At 36.9% G+C, this 19,496-nt stretch overlaps 2 protein-coding genes and 2 long non-coding RNA genes across 5 annotated transcripts in view; 3 read left to right on the forward strand and 1 right to left on the reverse strand.

Moving 5' to 3' along the window:
• LOC131426606 (zinc finger protein OZF-like) overlaps positions 1-19,496 on the forward strand; it is an 84,260-nt gene that overhangs the window by 11,286 nt on the left and 53,478 nt on the right. The gene's annotated exons all lie outside the window — the stretch shown is intronic.
• On the forward strand, positions 1,550-3,195 carry LOC131426614 (uncharacterized). The gene is made up of 3 exons (XR_009229123.1): positions 1,550-1,777; positions 2,154-2,561; positions 2,688-3,195. It is a non-coding gene; the product is annotated as an uncharacterized LOC131426614 (long non-coding RNA).
• On the forward strand, positions 3,302-5,374 carry LOC131426608 (zinc finger protein OZF-like). 2 transcript variants are annotated; one of them, XR_009229118.1, is made up of 3 exons: positions 3,302-3,656; positions 3,716-5,221; positions 5,282-5,374. XR_009229118.1 is itself a non-coding variant. In XM_058589475.1 (2 exons), the coding sequence occupies exon 2, from the start codon at positions 3,720-3,722 to the stop codon at positions 5,127-5,129; it is 1,410 nt and encodes a 469-aa protein (XP_058445458.1). In that variant the 5' UTR covers positions 3,302-3,656; positions 3,716-3,719; the 3' UTR covers positions 5,130-5,284. The 2 variants fall into 2 exon arrangements, 1 of the variants encoding a protein (XP_058445458.1); XM_058589475.1 differs by having other exon boundaries at positions 3,716-5,284.
• Positions 5,212-6,535, reverse strand: LOC131426613 (uncharacterized). The gene is made up of 2 exons (XR_009229122.1): positions 5,791-6,535; positions 5,212-5,730 (listed from the first exon to the last, which is right to left on the reverse strand). It is a non-coding gene; the product is annotated as an uncharacterized LOC131426613 (long non-coding RNA).

The raw sequence follows: 19,496 nt of genomic DNA on the forward strand, positions 1-19,496 counted from the left end.
GATATTTTCGCAAACAGAACCAACTCTAAATATTTTCATAAAAGCAACTCCCGGAACGTCATTTGTTTATGTTTTTTCTTCTTCACGTCTCTCTGTTATTCCAAAATAAAATGACAACCGCACTAACACATAGAAAAATGTGATCACCAGGGTATTTTACATCGTGAGTTTCAACTAGCAAACTGTAATCTCCGTGTTAAAAAGACTATGAGCAGGTCACGAAATATTTCTAATAAGTACGCAGCCTGTTAACACGGTAAATTCGAAGTACATAATTAAGTCGAATGAAAATAAACGCAAACGTATATGCGGCTGGTGATCGGAAGCGTTCGAACGGAAGGAAATTGAAAAAGAAAAAGAACGAGAAATTTCAACATAGGCGGTCATTCATTCAGTGTTCGATTTTCAACGAGATCGGTCGCATTTTCGGGATTCAAAAAAAAATTAAGAGAAGTTTTGTTCAGGTCTACGATCCCACGTGCTAATGTTGAGTTACAGCTCCAAACACGACAATATGCTTCATGCGACCACAGTGTTGAACACAACAGTTCATTCTTCTCGTAAAACTAAACACACTTTCGAGTTTACACTAATTTAACAAATCTTTTTTGGTTACACTTTAATTCACTAAAAAGAGAAACGGCTTGATGCTGATTTTAATTACACAGTGCTGCAATTATAATCATTTATTACAAATGAGATTGGAAAAAGTGAGACATTCTCTGAAAATTATCGTTTTCATTGGTGAGCTGAAATAATACTTTTTAATAAACTTGTTTTCTGATTTTCTTCATACTTGGCATCATTGCTCGCGTACCCTGCAAAAGTTTTTTCTTTTCACAATGTGCGGGTAGCAACATCAAAATCAGAAACTGGTCCATTTTGGAACAAAAGCAGCTCCCCCCAGTTGTCAGGTCTTGTCTTAGGGTTCAACTATATACAAGGAAATTCTGACCGAGCTTCATTTTCAGTGAGCAAAAAAAAAATTTAAAAAAAGGTCTCATCACCTATAGAGGCCAAAACCGTTATGATCGGGTGTAAATTTGTAAAATCAGGGGATAATTGTAAAATCTTGCAAAATACCATGCCAGATATTTTCATAGAAAATCTGTATTGCTTCGTATAAAATATCTGTATTTATCTGTATTCGCTAATATAACGAAATTTCTACAACACAATTATGTTGAAAGGAGTTATTACAATATATTATGGTTATAGAATTGTAGTTTCAATTTTACATCTTCATAAGTCATCGCGGTGCTCACAATAATATTCAACGACGAAATTTTATAGCTTTTGTGTTCTTATCAACAACAATTGAATTATGATTCCATATACTTATATAGTTTGAAAATGTTCACTTCATAACTTGAGATTGAACTCCAAAACCCTATATGCAACGTCAAGTCAGGTAATACAACTGTCAGTCTGGCAATAATGTTTCATGATGCCACGACTGTTGTGTATAGATGTTAGTTTTTGTACAATCTTTTAGTTCAGTGTATAATTTGAAATTAGTTCACTTTCAAGAACTGTCAAAAGAGCTAAAATAAAGTTAGAAGATTTCGGATGCTGGCATTCTCAGTTTGACCGTAAAACCGTATAGTTTAGTTTTTCCTTTAAAATGTTCATTCCGAAAGCCTGCTGGAATACTTACCTGGTTACCTGTTGCTGGACCTGTTGGGAGTTCTCGCTGGTATACTTACCTAACCCGCTCTTGGACCTTTGATGTTTCCTCCGGTTGAAAGCTGAATTTGAAAGATAAAGTTTTGTAAAGGTGAGTTGAAATCCTAAGAAAGTAAAATAGATATTTAACAATGGCGACGAGGAAAAGTGAGTTCATTTGATAAAACTTTTCTCTATTTTACGGCCTCAGTTGCAAAAAAAGAGTGTTGAAAAGTTACCGTTGTGGTATCGATTTTCTCACTATTAAGCAAATGCTTTGAATCCAGGTTATCTGCAAATCATACGGTAAAGAGTAAAAAAATATACGTAAGTAGAGTGATACATTTTACAAATTGTTTTCGGGATAATAAAATATTTCGCCATTTTGTTCAGTGGCGTTGGTTTGGCATTGTTCTTTCAATTCAATAATTTGCATGGCAATGGAACTATTGTAAAAGCGAACATATTAAGAGTGTTTTTTTTTGTAGGTTTTGGATTTCGACAGTTCACATATATTCAAGAACGCCAAAGGGTGAATCAAATAACGGATCGACGATTGTCGAAGATACAAGAAAAGAGGAAATTTATATACATAATACGACGGCTAATTGGCTGACGGCTGACAGCAGAAGGAAGTTTGGAAATGCAGCTGAAGTCACAAATGGCACATCATACCACTCTATTGGTTGCAAACAGAGATGAATTCGTGGGGCCGAACTTGGTTCTGACGATTAAACTCTCAACTGGGAGTAGTGATGCAGAAGGCGATGAACGATTGTATGGATTCACGAACAAAACCATGGTGCTAATTAGGAAAAACGGACTTCGTTCTAAGGAGTCGGCGATTGTCGAACCAAGACGATCAATACCTTAGAATACGGCAAGGGCTGTAATCGGTAAGCTGATTTTAAAATATTCTTGGCAAAGGCAAATTTCATTTTTATAAAAGTAATTGATTTTTTCCGTGATAACAACTCGTTCTGAATTTGAGTTGTTAGAATAATTTTTCTTCTATTCCTAAGACAAGACCTGACAACTGGCTTCTTATTCTTCCTTCCGAATCATCCTTCTCGTCATTTTCACCCTGTGGAATAAATACCAACGTATCGGCTACAGTGTAGCCATATTACAGATTTTTTAATAACTATGCTAGGAAAAAAATATTACATATAAATTTTTAGAATTTAGGTTTTTGATTTGAAATAAACATAAAACATGTTTTGGTGAAAGCATTTCTTTAAAATAAATTAATGCTTAAAAACAATTAATTGAGCTTTGATGACAAACCACGAAATATCTCTTGTTGAACGCAAAATCGAATCCTTCGTTGCCGTATTACCGGATCTTTTGGAAACCGGAAGAAGTCAGGTTTGGATAGAAATGCTTAATGCGATCACAGTGTGGAACACAACAGTTCATTCTTCTCGTGAAACTAAACACATTTTCGAGTTTACAGTAATTTAACAAATATTTTTTGGTTACCTTTAATTCACTAAAAAGAAAAACGGCTTGATGCCTATTTTAATTACACAGTCCTGCCACTATAAACATTTATTACCAATGAGATTGAAAAAAAATGTGAAACATTCTCCGAAAATTTTCATTTTCATAGGTGAGCTAAAATTATACATTTTAATAAATATGTTTTCTGATTTTCTTTATTTTTGGCATCATTGCTCGCGTACCCTGCAAAAGTTTTTTCTTTTCACAATGTGCAGGTTGTAACATCAAAATCAGCCAATCAGAAACTGGTCCATTTTGGAACAAAAGCAGCCCCCCCAGATGTCAGGTCTTGTCTTAGGGTATAACGAAGCGAGAAAAAGCAACCTGGCAACGTTGCTAGACTCCTTCCATTATTGTCAAAACAAAATGAGCAAAACGATAGAAATGTACCCGTCGAATTCTGCCTAATGGATTATGAACTACGAAAAGCCGATTTAGAGCGAAAAGCGAAAGTTTTCTGTAAATGTACTAAAATCAATCATACAAAGGTAAGTCAATTATCATGTTCTTTCGTATCCTTGTGGCTTATGTATGTAATTTTTTTTAGTGAAATGGAGGTTTGTTTTGCACGAGATGGGATACTAGAAACGCAAGAAACAGAAAACAGTTCTGTAGCCTTTTCCTCATCATCCGCTCCAACAATCGATTCGCCAATAAAACTCGAATATGAGATTGGTGATGAGGAATTCACACAAAATAGTGATCTTCATCTCGAATATCAGATTTGTGATGAGGAATTCACACAAAAGAGTGACCATAAAGACGTCTTAGTACCGAAAGAGGAACAGATTTACAGTTGCGAAATTTGCGAGAAACAATTTTCTTCGAAGAATGCCCTGAAGCAGCACATGATCGTTCATACTGAAGACAAACCATTTCAGTGTAATGTGTGTGGCAAAGGATTCCAGTATTATCATAAATTAAAGGACCACAGCAATATTCACACTGGTGAACGTCCCTACAGTTGCACTGTATGCGAAAAAAAATTTTCCATGAAGCGTTACCTAACTAAACACATGGCTAATCACCAAAGTGAGTACAAATATAAATGCGAAGTGTGTGGCAAAGGCTTTAATAATGGTGGTAATCTCGCGAGTCACCAACGCATTCATACGAACGAAAAGTTAAAATGCACCATTTGCGAGAAAGATTATTCCAATAAGTATTATCTCAGCAGACACATGAAAATTCACGTGGATGGCTTCGAGCGTAAGTGTGATGTGTGTGGCAAAGTATTTGTGACCAGATTACGCTTGGAAGATCATAAACGCCTTCATACAGGAGAGAGACCGTTCAAATGTACTGTATGTGGAAAAGATTTCTCGACTAAGGTTTACTTAACTAAACACATGTCTATTCACCAAAGTGAGTTCAAATATAAATGCGAAGTGTGTGGCAAAGCCTGGAATAATTGTGTTAACCTATCGAAACACAAACGCATTCATACAAACGAGAAGTTTGAATGCACTATATGCGAGAAAGATTTTTCCAATAAGTATAATCTCAGCGCACACATGAAAATCCACATGGATGATTACGAGCATAAGTGTGATGTGTGCGGCAAAGGATTCACCTGCAAATCACTTTTGAAAGACCACGAAAATATTCACACCGGTGAACGGCCTTACAAGTGCACCGTATGTGGGAAAGATTTCGTCGTTTTGGCTTACCTAAAAAAACACATGCTTACTCACACGGATGATTACAATAATAAGTGTGACGTTTGTGGCAAAGGTTTTGTGACCAGGAATCTTCTGAAAGATCATAAACGCTGTCATACAGGAGAGCGACCGTACAAATGCACTGTATGTGGGAAAGCTTTCGCGTCTAAAACTTACCTATCCAGACACAGGTCTATTCACGAAAGGGATTACAAGTACAGGTGTGAAGTGTGTGGTAAAGGCATGAACGATAGTTCTGGCTTCGCAAAACACAAAAGCCTTCATACGAACGAGAAGTAAATTTATCATATGCGGAAGAGATTTTAGCTCTAAGATTGGCCAAGGATTCACAAAAGCAAACATTTAGAGGTAGTTTTGAAACTTATATTGAGGTTTGTTTATTGTACATACGTTTGATTTGAATAAAATTGACACTCTTTCTTTTTTTAAAGAAATCGTTTTGTTCATTTTTCAAGAGCACTTATTTTTAGACAAATAAATTTTGCCGCTCTATCACCTAAGTTCGATGTTTGGATAATTTTTCTTCTGATGCACAATAAACTACCATGTCTTCTGATGGACAATAAACTACCGACAAAACGCCTTGTAGGACGAGGTCAGGTCCTTTGTAAACTGGAACTTGGTATCAACATGTTTTGCTCGTCGCTTTAACCTTTCTGCTTCCAGTTGACGGATAGTGCTTTGGTTGTCTTCGTACAATACGATGTTACTAATTGGTTCACACAAATCTGTCATAAGCTTCCGCATCCAAAGTAGTGCCTGACCAACTTCAGCAGCAGCAACAAATTCGGCCTCAGTTGATGATAAAGCGCCCGGGTTGGCGGTTCAATGCATAGGGCGCTGGTCTTACAAACCAGTTGTCGTATGTTCGAGCCCCGACCTGGAAGGATTCGTAGTGTCAGTAGAATCGTGTAGCACTAGCCATGTACTGGTTCTGTACACTCTGAATCGGCTGCGAAGTCTGTTGAAACAGAAGGTCAAATTCCACTACAGAAATGTAATCCCAAGGCTTTGATGATAAAGCGACACACGTTTGCTTCCTTGCCGCCCAACTGATCGTACCACCACCAAATGTGATTGGCACATTAGCGGCCCTTACACGATCATTAAAAGTGTCATTACTAAAAAGTAATGGCACTTTTAATGATCGTGTAAGGTCTACGAGTTCAGTAATGACACGAGTAATGATGGAATTCCGGATTTTCCATCATTACCAACATTATTTCTTCTTCTTATTTTTTTGTGTGGAAGTGCTGAATATCTTTAGAACTATACGGTTAGGTTTTCCTGATCAACATTTTTTTTTAACAGAAACCAGTGTAATGTTGATTTCTCGAGTACTAGAATGTATAGCGATCGAGTACTATTTATTTTGGATACTTTATTTGTTATTTACAGGCATTTGAAAAATGATATCAAACCAAGTTTAATGCTCTATTCTGAATAAACGGTAGATTTCGCACAATGAACTAAGATCAACATTACAACCTCAGAGTAAAAACTTTTTCTTCAACTTCTACTATGATTTTTCGAATGTATTTGCCCGTTTTCAAAAGAAATCGTTGAAAAGGTGGAGTAATTAGAAATTTTCCTACCGATTTGACAGCTCTTGCTGAAAGTATCATCTGTGAACAAGCAGCGCCTCTACATTTCAGTTTTGCGAAAATATTCCAATTAAGAAACCGCTTTTACACTCAAAATAATATTCATGTTATAGTTACGTGAAAAGTTATGTGAATACTTTCCACCCTACTTTTCACGTAGATTTTAATGGACTGACATTTAAAAGCTGTTTAAGGCATAATCCAGTAAAAGTAACGTATTTCATAGGTAAAATGTAATGTACTGCTCATATCACATTTACCTATCAGTTCATATCCAATTTAGATACCAGAGAATTATTATTTTATATATTGGTTAAATTCAAAAGGGAGATTTCAGATTCTTATATAAATCTAGGAAATGAAAAATGAAACATTTATTTCACAAAATTAACATAGAATTTTAATGGCTGAAAATAAAAAGCAACTAATAACGTGGGATCTCGAATCGGCAAGCCTTCAGAAATCGTGTTGTCACTGCCATCCAACCGAAGCCGAAGTCGAGATACGAGAACTCCCACAACACTACCAATGCAGGTTGAAGTCGCAATACATGGTTCCAGTGTCTCTAGCTTCATACCGATTTTGAACTCGTTTTTCGGTGGACCAACGACATGTTTGAAGCATTCGGAAGGAGCGGCAAACTTCCGAACTCACGTAGGCACTTGGTCCAGTTAAACACATGGAAACTTTCATACTGGAATGGTCCGGTCGATGTAGTAAAAAATTGTAATTAAATAACATTTCTCGCAAATATTTACACTACTTACAATTTGAGAGCCACTGTTCGCCATTTTCAAAATTGAGTTTTTCACACTGGAAATTCTCGTAGATTGTTTGACGTTTGGTCAATTCACGTAAACCTTATGTGATGACTCTATTCATTTTAGGGGATGTTCGTATAACATTCATTTTCGTCACGTAAAATATTCAATTTCACATTTGAAACCAATTTACGTGATTTTTCAAGTGAATCGAACGTGAATTTTTATTTGAGTGTAGATTTTCGATCTCGATGATTTCCTGCCCAATCCGCACCCACAAATGCTACAAGACCAACGTTTTTTGTTTCCCAAATTTAACTGAAAATGTTTGGTCGTAACAAGATATCCAATCAACTGCATCAGGATCAATCACTTTTCTTCCTAGTAGTGAAACGCTGATTGCTATGTAGAGCAAACCACCAATCAAACTAGAAAACGAATTATTGCTTGGTAGCTTGCTGGTCTCCTCCTCCTTTGCCCGTAGGTAGCCGGGGTCCATCGGGATGTGTGATGGTTTCGCTATGTCAAGGCCAAATCGCGAAGCCAACCGCTGGATGTAGCATTGTTGGTTTATCAAAAATCGACCGTCTTTTGACCGAACAACTTGTATACCCAGATACTGTTTGAAAATGCTTGCAATATATCGCTGTATTCTCGCTCTTTTTTACATACATTAAGCATATTGTCCACGTACAAAAGGATAAAGATTTGCTTGCTGTTTCGGTTACGTACGTATAAACACGCATCTGCACTTGACGGAAGAAAATCTTGCTTTTTTAAACAATTATCAATCATTTGGTTCCAAATTCGTCCTGACTGTTTCAAACTGTATAGGCTTTTCTTGAGATGGCAGACATCATCGGGTGATCCAGTTTCGTACTCTTTCGGTTGTTTCATGTATACTGGTTCTGTTAGGATTCCATACAGATAAGCCGTTTTGATATCAACATCAGTGTTGGTGATTGCCGAAAATTTGACAGAAGCTGCTATATTGCTATCTATATTGTATACAACATTTTCAATCCGGTAGAAGATGCTATAAAAACTCGAGTCATTCAATGCATGAACCGCGAGAGAATTTTTCTACATTTCTTCGCTCCACTTCATACTCTGAGTATTTCACGGCCCATAAAAAAATATACAGTCTGATAATGATCGTTGCTGTGTGGAATTTCCCAAGAGAGAATCGCAAGTTGACAATTATCGCAGAAAATCGAATCGATGGTTCATCTTGATGTTTCTCATACTAGGTTGCAATATTTCAAAACGCTTGTGTGGAGCATTCACATACATTTTCATAGACACAATTTATACAAAGGTTATATGCACATAGTTAGAATAAGCGGCAATAGTAAAATGATTCTATCGCAATTATCCACTGCCCATACAGAATCGGATCGCGAAACGAGAATAAGCGACCGTTTGTTGCTTCAGAGAAGATCCCCACAGCAGCGTGCTAACCTTTGATTCTCAGAAATGTCATCGAGAGAAATTCACTCTCGCACTGGGGTCTATTCTATGTTAAATAAGCCATGCCGGGTGTTTGTTGTTGCGATGTTTTCCATTCCTCTTTGATGGCACTGATTCAATCGTGTGAAGAGTGAAGATTGAACGTTCTATGATACGATAAAAGCCATCCTTGATCAACATGTTTCACGAGAAGTTGACGTCGAGTGGCAACAGTTAACAAAGTACGAAATGTTACCTGTTTGGCAAGTGGAGCGAATACTCGTAGTGGAGGTCGTAGTCAGTGCCAAACTTCTGACTAAAACCTTGCGCGACTAATCTCGCTTTATAAAGTGTGATCACAGACTAACAGACAGGACACTCAAATTAGATTCTTCAATCATTTTAACGGTCATTTCGAATATTCATTTAGTTGGGACAGTACTCGCATATGTCATGATGGCGCCACGTTACCCTATCAAAAACATACTGTCTGTCATCTAGACTGTGTTTATTTTTTTCATTTACCAACTGAGTTGCCATTCATACAGAATTACCTGTAATGTATTGATTTGTATATGTACATGCGAATTTCATGCAAGATACAGATTTAATACATATTGCCAAAACTATATACAAGATGTCTAGATGAACAACGTTGAGTCAAATAAATGGTTACCTTCCAACATCGAGAAAAAGTTTAATATATTATCAACGTAATCCAATAATTTATTGTTACGATTCATATTCAAATATTATGATGAAATCAGGCATCCCTGCATGCAGCTGATCGGTGTTGACAAACGAGGAAGAACCAACTAGTAAAAGAACTTTTACATAACACAAGGGATGTATCGATAGTAAATAGTTCGCGCAGTACAATATAGGTGGAACTAGTGCATCACGAAAAATTATTTTCATAACAATTTACTCATACTGTCATGTCTGTTAGTCTGTGGTATGATATTTCCATGTTCATCTAGTTTTTTTTGTACAACCATTGGTAACCTATAGTCTTTTGTCCTTCTGGGAGTACTCCAACGATCCAGGTTGAGTTCTGATGAAGAGATTGTATCTCCTCCTCCATGGCTGCCTTTCACGATATGCATTCGGATCCGTTTACAGCTTCTTCTTGTTTCGCGGTATCGAAACGGGGCAACTCCTTTGTTTAATCTTTCCGATCTTCGAAAAACGCTTTCTTCCAAAATTTCATAATAGGATTCATCGCAAGAACTGAACTCTGCATCGGTTGCACATGACATTCTACCATCTAGGTAGTTGATTATGTAGTGGTACCATCTGGATTATTAACGACGTTTTGATTCTAGTCTGGTTCTGCAATCCGTGATAGTGGTTTCAGAATGTCTTCATATGATTCCTATATCAGATTTTCAATGTCCTTACCGGGTTCAACAAACTCTTTCTCAAAGAAACGAACATCTCTGCTAATAATCACCTTGTTAGTAGCTATTTCGATAAACCGGTACGCTTTGTGATTATCAGAATAGCCAACGAACGTCATTTCTTTAGCTGTTACTTGCGTCTCGCGGTAACAAGAAAGACCGTAGATGATTTCCAAATTCGTAGCGACGTTTATTCGTTCGAAGTTTAGCCGCTTTAAATTCCTGCATAATTACAATAACATTAGTAATAAGGCATGTTTAGGTTAGGTTTTACAATTGGTTTCTTACGTTTTAGTGCATATACTTGTCTTTCGTTCACTTCAACTCAAATCAGTTTATGTGTCTTGCCTGCTCAATCCAGCTTCGTATGATCCAGCCGTACTACTACCACAGACTAACAGACATGACAGTATGAGTAAATTCTTATAAAAATAATTTTTCGTGATGCACTAGTTCCACCTATATTGTACTGCGCGAACTATTTACTATCGGTACACCCCTCGTGTGACGTTAAATTTTTTTTACTAGTTGGTTTCCCCTCGTTTGTCAACACCGATCAGCTGCTTGCAGGGATGCCTGATTTCATCAAAATTTTTGAAAATGAATCGTCACAATAAATTTTTGGATTACGTTGATAATATATTTAACTTTTTCGCGATGTTGGAAGGTAACCATTTATTTGACTCAACGTAGTTCATCTAGACTATTTTTTATTGTGTTGGTAGTTTTCACCCAAAATTAAGTGGCGGCAGACCAGAAGCAAGTAAATATTGTAAAAACGGGTTCGATTTTGTATTGCGTTGGAGGATGAGAAGTAGGCATAATTCTGTATATAGTTTTGGCAATATGTATTAAATTTGTATCCTGCATGAAATTCGCATGGACGTATACAAATCAATACATTACAGGTAATTCTGCATGAATGGCAACTCTGTTGGTAAATGAAAAAATAAACACAGTATAGATGACAGACAGGATGTTTTTGATAGGGTAACGTGGCGCCATCATGACACATGTGAGTACTGTCCCAAATAAAGGAATATTCAAAAAAATGATTGAAGAATCTAATTTGAGTGTCCTGTCTGTTAGTCTGTGCTACTACTCCGACGACACGACCAGGCACTCCGAACAAAAATTGGCAATGAAATTGTCTGTTAACGATTCACCGCCAGTTACCGCAAATATAGCGACCCCTTGATAATGATAAAAATAATCTCCTTAAGCAACACTGTTTAGGTTGCTACGAAATAGTTACCAAGGAGCTCCAAAGTAAATAAATAAACAATTTAAAAAAAACGCGAAAGATTCGCGAATGGTACACATTTTTACAGATTTTGTTCAATATTTCAGTAACTTCTACTGTGAAACCTAATCAGTCAACATGTTAATTTCTCGATCGAGCGTTTTTTAATGTTCTAACGGTAATGATGTAGAATACGAATACAAAATTAAAAAAAGATGTAGAATACGGATACAAAAATAAAAAATAAATTTGTTCCCGATCGTCTGGATTGAATTCTTGAATGTATCGAGGCCAGCACGCGCCCTGATTCAAACATAGGTGTCACAATTCTCGTTCGGTAGAATGGCGCTCAAATTTCGGGAAGGTCCCGGTACGACGGTTATTCAGGGTAGAACGTGTACGATTGCTACGGCTTCAAAAGAGATAGACGCATCGATCGGCGTGATTCATTTCGACTATTTAGTCGTAATTAAGGGTTTCCTTCAGGAGCAGGAATTCCGCTTGAGTTCCCGGTTTGAATACGTTAACGCACAAAATCTATTTCATTAGCTCGTGCGCCTCGATGATCAGCTGATGCGATTCGCGATCAGTCATGATAACCAGATGTTTCGAATAGGGATTTTTCGCATATTTCTTCGCTTTTCTCGGTGAGCGAAATAAGACCCACGGATTAATGTATACCGAAGTATTTGGTCTGCAATGGAGGGTAAAAAAGAGTGAATGTCCTTGGTAAATTGATGATTCATAGCTAGTACAAGCGAATATGCCCTGCTAGCAACTTTTTTCTAATTAATCCGCGCCCCGATTTTCTACCGCCAGTTCACCATGCGCTACGCACATCTAGTCAAATAGCTGCTATATGTCTGCCTTTTCGGGGTGTTTTGGACGAAAGTCAATACTAAGCTCGTCCTATTTTTTTTTTGGTTTACAGAAATCCGCATTTCTTCTGGTTCACAGAAACAATTTGTTTTTGTTTGGAGATTATTTATATAGTACGTTCCATTGAAAAAAAAAAAAAAAACATTCGTAGCCATGGTTCTGGTAACTGTTATCTAAAATCAACAGTTTTCGACTTTTGTTGCCAGTTTCAATAGATTTTCAAGCAACTTCGTTTTGACATTACCAGTTACTGAGGGGTAGTTAAATTTTCGATACAGTTTAGATAGACGAGTGGCAGGTCGTGTCGTCGACTACTCCGTACTATCATTCCATACTAATGGTCCGTACTACTAGGTTAAGCTCACATGCAATAGGATCTAATTCAAATATATGTACATATTCAGTTGTGAACCAGTTCAGTAATAACGTTATACCACAGACTAACAGACATGACAGTATGAATAAATTCTTATAAAAATCATTTTTCGTGATGCACTAGTTCCACCTATATTATACTGCGCGAACAACTTACTATCTGTACACCCCTTGTGTTATGTAAAAGTTTTTTTACTAGTTGGTTTCCCCTCGTTTGTCAACACCGATCAGCTGCTTGCAGGGATGCCTGATTTCATCAAAATATTTGAAAATGAATCGTCACAATAAATTATTGGAATACGTTGATAATATATTTAACTTTTTTAGCGATGTGGGAAGGTAACCATTTATTTCACTCAATGTTGTTCATATAGACTATTTTTTATTGTGTTGGTAGTTTTTACCCGAAATTAAGTGGCGGCAGACCAGAAGCAAGTAAATATTGTAACAAAACGGGTTTGATTTTGTATTGCGTTGGAGGATGAAAAGTAGGCACAATTATGTATATAGTTTTGACAATATGTATTAAATCTGCATCCTGCATGTAATTCGCATGGAGGTATACACATCAATACATTACAGGTAAATCTGTATGAATGGCAACTCTGTTGGTAAATGAAAAAATAAACACAGTCTAGATGACAGACAGGATATTTTCGATAGGATAACGTGGCGCCATCATGACACATGTGAGTACTGTCCCAAATAAAGGAATATTCGAAATGACCGTTAAAATGATTGAAGAATCTAATTCGAGTGTCCTGTCTGTTAGTCTGTGGTTATACTACCTCAGGAAACAATTCAATATAGTTCACGAAATATGAGATCATCAAAAGTTTTCCATGCAAATTAATCCGAAATAAACCTTACACCGACACGTTTTTCGCACTTACATTAATTTGTTTCTTCTTACTTCCTACCAATATTGTTATTCTGAATTTAGATCTGAAGTATGACATTTCAATTCATCAATCCGCAGTGTTCCCATCTATGTGTTTTTGTCGACAACGAGGGGTTTTGGTGACATTAGCCTTATCTTGAAATTAGCTTCGCTTTTTCTTTGGTACGTAAACGAATGCTTTGCAACCGAATACCTTCAGATGTGAAACGTTCGGTTTTCGTTCGCACCATAGCTCATATGGTGTTGTGTCCAGTGCAGTAGAAGGAAGATGATTCTGCAGGTACATTGCCGTATTAACTGCTTCAGCCCAAAATCTTGTTGACATTCTGGCACCTATTAGCATACATCGACACATTTCAATTATATAGCGATAACGGCGAACCGCCACTCCATTTTGCTGTGGTGAATCCGGGGTGAATTCCGTGATTACGATAGAAATCCATCAACGTTTGGCTCGAATACTCTCCTCCTCTATCGGATCGAATGCGCTTGGGATATTTACCAAATTGTGTGTAGACATACTTGCAGCATTCTTCTATACGATCGACTACCTCTGATTTCTTTCTCAACAGAAATATCGTACAATAGCGACTGTAATCGTCAACTAAAGTCACGAAATAACGAAATCCACTTACAGACGGTATCTCAAGCGGTCCATACACGTCTGAATGTATAAGGTCCAACGATGCGGTAGTCTCTCAGAAAAGAAGACTCAGGAAAAGGAGTTCGAGCTTGTTTTTCTTTTACACAGCATTCGCAGCCTTCACGTATTCCACAGTCGATCATTGTTAATTCACGAACTAGATTATTTTTCAACAACACATTCATTGCATCAGGATCACGATGTCCAAATCGCCGGTGCCACGTGTGTTGACAATCTTTTTATGAGACGTTCTTGCTTTCTATGCAGTTATTTTTTACAGGTGTATCAGACGATAAAGCCTTCTACATTTGGCTTCTACATACACCGATTACGTTGAGTCTCTCGCGTTTTGAGCCCCAAACACTGCGATGTTTTGATACTCATCGCGACTCTCAAATTGTGAAAATTACCTACACTTGATGTCCCAAAACACTGTCTGCTGTATGTTAGCTAAACCGACAAGTTATTGTGAGAGAGTCAACCCAAAATTCACTAATTTTCGTGCTCTAAACGAGGTAAACCGTAAAACAATTGCATGAAGGGGACGGGTATAACGTGATGGGTAAGTCTATGCCTTTCACGCAGCCCACCTGGGTTCAATTCCCAACCCCGCACATAGGGTCAGAAAATTTTTCTGGTCCGAAGAGGCGAATGACCTTAAGGTTAAAACCTCTATAATCGAAATAAAAAAAACAAAACAATTGCATTACTGATTGTTTGTTTTTGCAAACCCACATTATCGAAATAACTCAATTTTGAGTGAAATTTTATTTCACATATACCAAATTTGCAAAAAAATTGCTCCTTTTCTGAGTGTAGTGTATTAAAATATTAAGTAATTGAACTCAATACTAATCAAGTGGTGGTTGCTTGGAGTAGTGCACTCAAAATAATAATCATATTATAGTTACGTGAAAAGTTATGTGAATATTTTCCACCCTACTTTTCACGTAGGTTTTAATGGACTGGCATTTAAAAGCTGTTTAATGCATAATCCAGTAAAAGTTACGTGTTTCATAGGTAAAATGTAATGTACTGTTCATATCACATTTATCTATCAATTCATATCAAATTTAGATACCAGAAAATTACTATTTTATATATTGGTTGAAGTCGAAAGGGAGATTCCAGATTTTGATATAAATCTATGAAATGAAAAATGCCATGAAATATAAAACATTTATTTCAGAAAATTGTCATATAATTCCAATAGCTTAAAAAGCAACTAATAATGTCGTGGTATCTAAAATCGACAAGCCTCCAGAAATAGTTTATTTTGTCACTGACATCCAACCGAAGCCGAAGTCGAGATCCAAGAACTCCCACAACACTACACTCAGGCAAAAAATATATGGAATTTCATAATGATTTCGTATGGTTTTTAGCCACAAGAATTTCGTAAGCGAATCATAAGGCCGCCTTATGAAATCACGAAAATTGGAATTCCAATAAAACGCCTTATGAAATTCATACGAACTTTTTAGGAATATTGTGCGAAATTTCTATAACAAACATAACTTCTCTCATATATTGTGGAGTTCATATGTTGTTCGTATGAAAACTATTATAGTGATAGATGAGATGTATGTTGCAGAGGTATATTGTTCATATTAATCTTATGAAATTATGATTTTGGTGATTTTTGATGCATCATAAGATTTGCCTTATGATTTTTACTACTCAATTTGCTTGAGTGTACCGATTCAGGTTGAAGTCGCATTACCTGGTTCCAGTGTCTCTAGCTTCATACCGACGGCCTGTTTGAAGGAGCGGGTAAACTTCCGGACTCACGCAGGCACTCGGTCCAGTTGAACACATGGAAACTTTCATACTGGAATGGTCCGGTCGATGGAGTAAAAAATTGTAATTAAATAACTTTTCTCTCAAATATTTACACTACTTACACTTCGAGGGCCACTGCTCGCCATTTTCAAAATCGAGTTTTTCACACTGGAAATTCACGTAGATTGTTTGACGTTTGGTCAATTCACGTAAACCTTATGTGATGACTATATTCATTTTAGGGGATGTTCGTATAACATTCATTTTCGTCACGTAAAATATTCAATTTGACATTTGAAACCATTCTACGTGATTTTTCAAGTGAATCGAACGTGAATTTTTATTTGAGTGTGTGTCAATCGCAAATTAACCTACATGTCAGTTATGCTCAGGCACCAATCATACACTTATTCCTCAAAAACGACATTTGAGCATATTCGTTTCCATTCTAAAGCACAACACGGAGTTTATCATTCCGGTTTTTGAGCGACTCACCCTCGAAACACGCGATCTCACTAACAAAAAATACAACCTGTTGCTACAAATGGTTATTACAACTTTTAGACTGATCTTACGAATAGTATAGTGGTTTTCAGCTGGACATAGAATGCGACGGAATCGTCGCAGAATAGCGAAATAATGAGCGTCAGAACCATGGATGCCAGGTTTACAGATTGGTATGTAAATTTGCAATTTCGTTTGTTAGCAGAGTTTGCAATCAAGCAGACTTTTTGCAGATTTTCCAAGTTCTTATAAACATACGTCCAATTTAATGACTTTTGCTATTACTGTAGGGTATTTGTTTGGTTTTTCTCGTCATAATTTTGTCGTGAATACGACTTACTTTACTATGGGGCGCCTTTTCAAAATCAGCCATATGGAAGAATGGGCAGAACTTAATCGTGAATATCTCGACTTGTATTAATGGTAGCAAAATAATTCTTTCACCATTTCATCAAAAATATGATCAGGAATTCAGGATAATATTTTGAACAGTGTGCGATAACCACAAACAAGTCAAAAATTAAGTTTTCTTAAAATTTGAAAACAACGCGGAAAACTCTTTACTTTCGCTTGGGTTTTTCGCGCAAGGACGACGATTTTGAGGTAGTCAGGCACATATCTTCAACTGAATGCGTATAAAAGGGGAACCGTGGTCGAAAATCGATCAATTCTTTTCGTGCGTTCGATGGAAGCAGACGTCGTGGGAGTGGAATCATCAACCAGCAGCGACGGAGAATGCACCTTATGCGTGGTTAAAACCTCAAACGCTCCGGTCGCATCTCGCATTCGCTTGCTGGCCATCAAGGCGAGAACCAGCAGCGACTGAAACTGGATTCTGAGTCTGTTATTGGATCTAAATTTAGGTCTTGAACTCAGGGTCCAGTTCTCTATTCCAGACTTCTATTCGGTTCTTCTTAAAACCATAATAATACTCCTAAAGAATTATGCGGAATTTACTTTACTGTACCTCTATACAACCCATTTTTGTCGTGAATACGACTTACTTTACTATGGGGTGCCTTTTCAAAATTTACCCTCTGAGAGAGTGATAAGTTTTTGATCGTGAATATCTATTGTTGTATCTAATGAATCAACATAATTCTTGCGACATGCCGACATGGAAATATGATCACAATTTTATGATAAAATTTTCAGTTTTGTGACATAGTCTCAAATAATTCAAAATTAAACTTTTCTGAAATGTTTGGTATAAACGAGTATCAAAAAGGATAATTCATAAGGCGCGTTTGCCTTTCTCGTATTTTTAAAGCTCATAGCTCAGTGATCTGTGAAAGGATTTATATAATCTAACTACCAATAGAATCGAAATTTTTCAATTTAAACGTGTATAGCAAAAGCATTGAAGTATTTCAATAGTACACTATTGAAAAACCTGTCTCATTTGCTCCATGTCAACACCATGTCAGAACGCGTTCTAAGGAAGAGAACAAAATATCTGCTGCTGTACAACAAATCGTCCGGGAAAAATGTTCCGAAAAGTGGTGAATATCGCAGTGAGTTCCTCAATTTGGTCCTTGTGAATGCTAGAAACGAATCCCTACAGCATATTGATAGTTTCTTTCAATAAATTATGCAAATCCGAAATGAAATAATCGACAATAAAATTCTGTATGCGGCTATTTTTATAGCCGTTAGGACCGCCCATCACGAAATCACATAAAAGGAAATCTCTTAACAAAAATTCAATCAGTTTGGATTCAATCGCCACAGCGAGCAGATGTGTTTTGTGTCGTCTGCACGCTTTCGACAAGAGCAATTACGTCACAGCTGCCAGTCATTAGCATTGGGAAAAAAAACAATGGTGGAGAGCATTACACAATATCAGCCGTTCTAATGGCTCTAAAATTTTTCTAAAGAACTATTAGGATTTGTTGTTCGCAAATCGTAGGGAAATATCCTCAGATTACTGCAAATCAAGAACAGTTTGCTTAGATTTGTGCACTTTTCACTGTGTGAAATTCACAGTAATCGAGATCAAGTGAAGCTTTCTTTGTTTTTGCGAAAAATGTGAAAAAGGGGAATGCGTGCATAATTCATACAATTGATATTCGGAAGTGTTAAGGAACATGTCAGTTGTTTTCGTATTCACGACATCCAGTTATGTCTCTGACATTACCCACCCGCCTTTTAAATTTTGAGCTCGCATAGAAGCATTTCTAGTACGCGGACGCGCAAAATTTTACCTGACATCTCTGCCAGAATATTGGACAGTTGTTTTAACCTCTTCGCTGTCTGTTGTATTGAAATTAACTAGCATTAGAGCCACAAGAAAACATAATCGACTGGTGGATTGAGGTCAATTGCAGTTTCAACTGATAATAATCCTTAGCGACCAGCATTATTTCATTGTTCATTGAAAGCATCAACAAATATATATATCTGTCAAAGACGACCAACTTTTTGGAGTGGACGATAAGTAATCATTATGTCAAATAAATAACATACGCTTAAAAAATCCGTGCCAGTTCTAGCCGATGGCAGATCACATACGCATTATCAAAATGAATTCATTATGATTGAAGTTTACTTAATAATTATTCTGCTAATAGAAATTTGTTATTGTAACGGTCTATTTGAAATTTTTTTTTCTGGCTCGTGGTCTCGAAGATGTTGAATCGATGCGAATGACAGTTTCGCTATCTTTGCGGCATTTTGTCGCTATCTTATTGCATCGCAATCTTTTCTAACCGACAGTGAAAATTACAATAACAAAAAAAAAACGAGTTCTTGCGTTAAACCAAAGACATCATATTAACAAGATATCCAGCTCTCACATTTCCCGAACAAATCATTGGCAACATCCTTTTTGGCGAGCATGTCGCCCTCAGACGAGTCCGCATCGAATCTCATACATAGAAGTAGGGGAGAGAAATGTCAAATTCGTGCGCGCCAAAATAGCAGGGCTGCGTACCTATACAATTGACATGATATGTGGAATGTGATGCCGTGCGATGGCGTTGTTGAACTGAAGATTGATTTCGCTCCAAGCTGACAGGGTCTGGTTGAACATAAATTTAAAGTAGGAGTTACTCAATATCATTGATGATAACTACTCAATTTTTGACGTTTCCATGTATCATTTAA

Source organism: Malaya genurostris, chromosome 1 (genome assembly GCF_030247185.1).
Source record: "Malaya genurostris strain Urasoe2022 chromosome 1, Malgen_1.1, whole genome shotgun sequence".
Taxonomy (NCBI): Eukaryota; Metazoa; Arthropoda; class Insecta; order Diptera; family Culicidae; genus Malaya; species Malaya genurostris.

Excerpts from the sequence above, each read along its gene's own strand:
- LOC131426608 (XM_058589475.1), top strand. The coding sequence starts at position 3,720 with ATGGAGGTTTGTTTTGCACGAGATGGGATACTAGAAACGCAAGAAACA.